Source organism: Chiloscyllium punctatum, chromosome 8, assembly GCF_047496795.1.
Source record: "Chiloscyllium punctatum isolate Juve2018m chromosome 8, sChiPun1.3, whole genome shotgun sequence".
NCBI classification, from domain to species: Eukaryota; Metazoa; Chordata; class Chondrichthyes; order Orectolobiformes; family Hemiscylliidae; genus Chiloscyllium; species Chiloscyllium punctatum.
The window spans coordinates 56,484,283-56,491,746 of NC_092746.1; the positions used below are offsets into that span (position 1 = coordinate 56,484,283).

Genomic DNA, 7,464 nt, shown 5'->3' on the forward strand with positions numbered 1-7,464 from the left:
GTAAAGCTGTCAGTAACAATTATCCAAAATCATCTTCCAATTAATCCTCCAGCTGCTTTAATGCATGTTTGGATGCGCAAGGGAAACTTAAGAGATCTATCCCTATTTTCGTGGCATTTATTTTCATTTAATCCATAAAGCATTTTAGTTCAAATCCTATTGGTTCTTACACATCACCAGCATATCAATTATTTTTGTTTTATGTTCTTCTTTTGACACCAGGGATTAGTGTTTTCATTTAGCTTTAGAATAATTTTAAAAGTTTCAATTGTTCATTGGCATTTGTGCTATCCTTGCTAAAGAGGTCTACCTAATGTATATATTTCATATTCTTCTCCATTTTTGTAAATGTAGCTGTCCTGTAATCCAAAAATAGAAATAAATTATCAGTTACATTTGTCTGGATGGCCATTATGAATTTGTGTACATTGTATGGTAATTTCACGTGTTCAACTAAACATTAGTGAACAAAGGTCAAAACAGTGTGTAGCAGATGAACAATTGTCTCTCTGCCAGTGTTTAGGAGAAAAAAAATCACCAACTAGGAAATCCAGTCATAAAGTTCAAGCTTAAACATAAAAAGGGGGCTGGTTTGAATGACATTATCTGACAGAGGTAAAGATTTCCGCAGCCTGAATTTTGACAATGTGCTGTCAATATAGAACAAAGCGATTTAAACTGAATTAAATATAATTACTTTCCTGAAAACATTTTTGTAAGATATCTTTACTACACTTGCTTGAAAGAACAAACATCCAACATCAAAAAGGTAACTTTGTAAAATTCTGATAGATGTTAACCTTTATGTTCTTAAATTTCGATGCAAATTTTCCACAGTCATCTGCCACAACCAAACGTTTTATTCCATTCTTCATACAGTTCAAGGTCTTTCAGAGACACACTTGGTCGCACATTTACCAATGCGTTTTTAAAGTCAATGAATGCAATAGGCCGTACTTGGTCAGGTGTGATAGTGGAAATGTCTGCTATCTGAATACTGCGGATTGGCCCCAAAGCTGCCTCACGACAAAGCTGAGTCATGTCAGCTCCTGAATAACCTTCAGATTGTTCAATTATCAACTCTAATTCCTCTGGATTTAGTGAACAGTTTTCATGAGACATTAACTTCATTACTATCTGCCTCCTTGCTGACATTTCTGGTAAAGGGATGTACAGTCTTTTGACCAGACGTCGACGAGCTGCTTCATCTATTTCTTGGGGTCGGTTTGTGGCTCCCACCACAAGAATGCGATCATCTGCTGAAGTAGCCGCACCATCTAACTGCACCAAGAACTCAGTTTTTATTCTTCTCGAAGAATCATGTTCACCATCAACTCTTTGAGATAACAGAGAATCAATTTCATCAATGAAGATGACTGCAGGCTGGTGGCAGCGAGCTACAGCAAACATCGCGCGTACCATTTTTTCACCTTCTCCAACCCACTTGGAAGTTAGTGATGAAGCACTGATGCTGAAAAATGTTGCCCCTGACTGGCATGCAATGCATTTACCAATTAGAGTTTTACCTGTTCCAGGCGGGCCAAATAAAAGAATTCCTTTGGGTGGACCACGGAGACCAGTAAAAATATCAGGTCTAAGCATTGGCCAAACCACTATCTCCTTAATTGTTGTTTTAGCAAACTCCAGCCCAGCTATATCATCCCAGTTCACTGGGGGGCCATGGTCCATGATCTCACTCATAATAAGTTGAATCATTTTTGGCTCAAGGTTCTTCAAACGCTCATCCACAAGTAGGGAGGCTTCTGAAGAATTGTTCTCTTGAGGCACTGAACACAGTCCACCATTTTCATCTCCATTATCCTGTTTTGATACTGGAGAAATGAGTTTGCCAAATAAGCCACGTGACCTGACTGTGCCTAAAGACTTCTTTGAACTATTGTACAATGTTGTTACTGGTAGTCGCTGAGATTGAGACCGATTTCCAAACTTTTTCTGTTGAACAACATGTAGTTGCTCCTTTGCCGTTTTAAAACAAGTTATGAAACCTTCATCAACAGCAGCAGTGCTACTATCTTCAGATTTTGTATTTCTGGTCATATTATCAAAATTCTTTTGCTTATAATTAGCCCAGTTTCGATTTTGAAAATGGCCATACATCATGTCAGTATGTGAATCACCATCTCTAGATATCTGGGAAGACTTTCTCTTAGATGTGCTACCTGGTGCGTCAGGGGCCAAATTGCCATTAAGAGGCGTACACTGTCCAGATACCGTTCCTGTCTGAGGCATAGTACAATATGCCTCTGTGCCCAATCCAAATAAAGGGTCACCATTGAGATTTTTTAAAATTGTTGATGAAACTGTACCTGTAGACTTTAAAGCACTAGTGTCATCAGTCACTGACTGAGCAGCCAAGAGATCTTGCACCATTTTCGGACATGTAAAGGCACTTGCGGAGTACTTGTCTGAAGGATAATTTTCATTAACATTTCTTGAAGGTACATCAGAGCACAAGATTACACTTTTAATTTTAGGAACTGAGTCTTTTGTATCAGTGGGTGAAGTTTCTATTTTATGACCGTCTAAATTTGCCACACTATTGGTTTTACCGACTACTACTGAAGCATCAGAAGCGGGTACCAGCAAATCCCGAGCTATTTTACTAGATTTAAACATCTCCTGCACACTTGTTAACTTGAAAATATTGTTTTCGGTTAACGACGACTGCCACTGCTTGCTTTCATTCTTTTGGCATCTTGACAAACTGAGAATACTGCCGGCATAATTATTCAGCCCAATCTTTGCATTGTCCGAGTCAATAATGGCTGCATATTTTTCAGTGCATCTCCCGAACGAGTTGGCAGTGCAGTCCCAACTGATATCAGAGTTTGCCCATGCATACTGCAACTGTAAAATTTGTCCACGGTAAGCATCAGCCTTCTGTCCGGGTGTGCAATCATTGGAAGTTATATTAAAATAATGTTTCTGCCATTCGCTGAGGTGTACCTCATCAGCAGGCTGCATTCTATTGAACCTAAGCAAAAAAGAAGACAGAAGTAAAAATGGCTTTGATTTGGCACTAATTAATTGCACTGTATTTTTCTTCAACAAACTTTCTTGAACAAAAGCTCTATTAACCACGGGCAAACACTTTGGCTTTAAACTGCTCAGCCTATGCCACTGGCGCATGAAATGACTTAATCCAAACCAGCAACAAGATTATCTTGGCAATGTTTCCAAAGGTTTACTGATTTTGTTCACCGACTGAAGTTTTTTCCCCCCCCCCCTTGAGCCAGTTTGTGTGTTTAAACCCCGTGGCAAACAGAGAGAGTGAGAAAGAAGAGGCTTTTACCTCAGTCCGCACCACGGGGGAAGGGAGTCACACACGGCGGCTGGCCATCAATCCCCCGCCTCACTATAACCTTGGAGCCATTGCGGGAGCCCTCTCCTATCAAATGCGGGCTGCCACCCCGTACCCCCCACTGTGACCTTTGACCCAGCCCTCTCGAACCGTCACGCTGACCCCTGACCTTTTTCTCCGGCTCAGATCCGGACGCTCCCCACGGCTCGAATCCCGCGCCGCTGCTAAAGATGGTTGAGTGAGAGGAAAGATGGGAGCCGCCAGCCGCCAGCGGCCAGCGCACTCAGCGCCCCCTCGAGGCTCAAACCCGAGTGAATGCTGGAGCTCAGACTTGGCGTACTCCAGGTTGGTGGGTGATAACAAATGAAATTCTGGATTAGTGGTGCTGGAAGAGCACAGCAGTTCAGGCAGCATCCAAAGAGCAGCAAAAAGCCTCACCTCTATCCAAGGCCCTAAAGGAGCCTTCCACATCCATCAAAGTTTTACCTGCACATCCACTAATATCATTTATTGTATCCGTTGCTCCCAATGCGGTCTCCTCTACATTGGGGAGACTGGGTGCCTCCTAGCAGAGCGCTTTAGGGAACATCTCCGGGACACCCGCACTAATCAACCACACCATCCCGTGGCCCAACATTTCAACTCCCCCTCCCACTCTGCCAAGGACATGGAGGTCCTGGGCCTCCTTCACCGCCACTCCCTCACCACCAGACGCCTGGAGGAAGAACGCCTCATCTTCCGCCTCGGAACACTTCAACCCCAGGGCATCAATGTGGACTTCAACAGTTTCCTCATTTCCCCTTCCCCCACCTCACCCTAGTTCTAAACTTCCAGCTCAGCACTGTCTCCTTGACTTGTCCGGACTTGTCCTACCTGCCTATCTCCTTTTCCACCTATCCACTCCACCCTCTCCTCCCTGACCTATCACCTTCATCCCCTCCCCCACTCACCCATTGTACTCTATACTACTTTCTCCCCACCCCCACCCTCCTCTAGCTTATCTCTCCACGCTTCAGGCTTACTGCCTTTATTCCTGATGAAGGGCTTTTGCCTGAAACATCGATTTCGCTGCTCCTTGGATGCTGCCTGAACTGCTGTGCTCTTCCAGCACCACTAATCCCGAATCTGGTTTCCAGCACCTGCAGTCATTGTTTTTACCTCATTGATACAAATGAAGTTGACAACACCTAAAAGAGCAGCCCCAGAGAACACACAAGGATAAAAACAAAACACAACAAATTTATCAGGACGTGAACAGAATGAGCTGAAAAAGCAAAAAAAAACCAGAAGTTGCTGGGAAAGTTCAGCAGGTCTGGCAGCTTCTGTGGAGAAAACATTTCAGGTCCAGTGACCCTTCCTTAGAACTGATAGTATCTGAGCATTTCCAGCAATTTCTGCTTCATGTCTAACTTGAAGAAAGTTAAAAAAAATCACCCACCAGTCCAACACCAGCACCTCCAAATCATGACTACCTTAAAGAAGTTATGCTTCTTTCTCCGATAGGATCTCTGTTCCAATCCTTTCTCTTGTCCACGTTCATTAATTTCACTGTCTTCTCTCACATTGGGCTCTATTCCCGCCTATCATTTACTCCTTAACTGTGAGGAACAAAGCTCACATATCAATAAATTTCACTCAGTCAAATTCTGAACCAGCGAATTTTATTGAAACGTTCTTGCAAGACGGGTGGCTAACAAGTAGGCAAACCCATCCAAAAATTACTTCACAATTTATACAGTTTAATTGAGTCTCTCTCGGTACTTCCCCGTTTACTTCATTGGCCTTGCATATTACGTGTCAAACCTATCACTATTCCTTATTGTATTCTGCCCCTGCCTAGTTGTGCTCCGCCCTTGTTTACTTCTCCCACTACTCTAAGCCTGGCGCCCCTTACTCTTGTTTGTTTTATCCCTTAATTGCAACTAACTTGGCTGGTCCTGGTGCCTACATGAAGGCAATGTGCTGAGCTTGCATGGCTCAGTGTTCTTTTCCTCCTTATCTACTTGTCCATTAAATATTCCATTATTGCTCTTCCTAATCTTAACTTTTGCATGCAAGTTTTAGCGAACTCAGCTCTTTGCTGAAACAATTATACAATTGTGTAAGTTAGTTCATCACCTTGCAGAAGCAATTATAGCTGCAGAAGCAACACTGCTTTACCTATATTCCACAATTTTCCCCTTTTTTTTAAATAACATTTGTTGTCTTCTGGATTTTCCTTATATGTTGCCTCCAAGTTGGCGAGCATCATCCCTGAGATTTCATTTAGTTTGGGAACCTCCCCAAGGTCACTTATTCCCTCATTGTTCAACAGGTAGAGCCCCTCTCCCCGATTGCTCTTTAGGGGCATTTGTGAGGCCAAAGCTGTTTCAATCAGCCTTTGGGTTAGCCCTCGTGCATAAGGTAGGATACAGTATCCTATTGCAGTCAGTACTCCTGCCACCACGATCAAAGAGGTAAGGACTGAAATCACCACACTCTTCTACTTTCCAAACCCCAACTCCACCCTCCCAGTGTGGTTTGTTGTCCTGAGTTTTCGGCTAGTTTTTCTGCCAGTGTTGTTAGGCCTTGCAGGGCTCGAGTAATAGACCCATCTGGAGCTGTGTCATTTGGAATAAAGGTACAACAGCTCCCTCCTAACATCACACACACACCCTTTTTCCACTGGGATCATGTCTAGGGCCATTCTATTCTCCCAGGCCATTCTGCTGGTTGCATCAAGTTGTTCGGCTATGCCTTTAATTGCATCTTTAGTGTAATTAATGAACCTTTGCTGATTATAGAAAATATAATTTATCCAGTCCACATTTTTGTTGACTGTTTTCCACCAGAAGAGAGCCGATTCAAAACCTGCTGTGATCTGGTTACGAGTCTTGAACTCATCGGGTACCCCTCTTGGAATTCCTATAGAATCTAGATATATCCGATCATCAAACGAAGTATCCAATAGTGATCTCTTACTCCGTCCCCCTTTCTTTACTATCTCTTTCTTTTCAAATGCCAGGGTGAACGGGATTGCCAATTGCACAATCGCACACATGCCCCTCCAATCTGGAGGTAGGGTGGGTCTCAATATTTTCCCTCTGCAGTACCACCACAGATCCGCTCGGGGAATCTTTAATGCTGAGTAGTTCTCTCCCTTGTCCGTTTCCGTCACATACTCAATTTCGGTACATGATTTCAGCTCCCCAAGTATCTGGACCGATTTGTTCCTCGTCTGTTTACACACGATGTGTGATTTCCGACCACGGCAGAAAACATGGGGGGTGTTTTTAAATCTTCCTTAAGGGAGGGAACATTAATAGAAGGGGCATACAATTTTCATTACTCCATGCGGTTTCATCCTGATATAGGGCTATCATCATGTCATGCCCCTCCTGTCTCGCTTCCACCCGAGCAGAAAGGAGACTACTTGGGCCATTGGTCTCCCAGAGGCATAACAATTGCTTTTATTCAGACTTTTCACAGTGAACTCTACCCATTCAACCCAGGCATTTGTATCCCCATATCCTGTTTCTACTTCAATGGTCTGTTTGAAGTCTTTTACCTCTACAATTTTATCACCTTAGGGTCAGAGTAAGGGGCTTTACTATTCCTTTCTCCTACTTGGGTTCTGTCTTGCACCTGTATATTGAAACAACATCCCAAAAAATCCTTCCCATCTGCTTTCATCTCTGTCCCGAATATTTTGTTTAATTGGACCTGATAGGTTCCTCCCCCCAAAACTGCTTCATGCCATGAGGTTTTCTTTATTGTTAAATATATAGAGTTATACTTTTTATCGGGACAGTCAAGAGCTGGCCGGAAGGGGCTCCAGTGTACTGTGACAAGTGGATTAATCAAGAGATCACCTTTATGGTCTTCCTGCCTCCGCCATCCTTTATATCCTCCATCCCAAAGATATCCCTTACACTTCTCTCTCTGAGACACTTTCTTCCCGTCAACCCTACCCCATGCCCCCCCTTCGGGGCCTTCTTCATAGAACCTAAGACGTATCTCTGAGTTACTATATTGCCTCTGACTTCTTACATCTACGTAATTCACTAGGCTGCAGGCATCTGTTTCTATGACTTGTGGATTTGTACTTTCTGGAACCGTTATCTCTAAGTAAGATGACCACACCAGGGTCTGACAGAAGAGCT

General features: G+C 43.3%; 1 protein-coding gene across 2 annotated transcripts; it reads right to left on the reverse strand.

Annotated features, from left to right (window-relative positions):
* Window positions 1-710: 710 nt before the first annotated feature.
* fignl1 (fidgetin-like 1) lies at window positions 711-3,553 on the reverse strand. Of its 2 annotated transcripts, none has more exons than XM_072575612.1 (2): window positions 3,492-3,553; window positions 711-2,995 (listed from the first exon to the last, which is right to left on the reverse strand). In XM_072575612.1, exon 2 carries the CDS (start codon window positions 2,983-2,985, stop codon window positions 838-840), a length of 2,148 nt encoding a protein of 715 aa, XP_072431713.1. In that variant the 5' UTR covers window positions 2,986-2,995; window positions 3,492-3,553; the 3' UTR covers window positions 711-837. The 2 variants fall into 2 exon arrangements, with proteins under 2 accessions (XP_072431713.1, XP_072431712.1); XM_072575611.1 differs by lacking the exon at window positions 3,492-3,553 and adding an exon at window positions 3,314-3,470.
* Window positions 3,554-7,464: the final 3,911 nt, after the last annotated feature.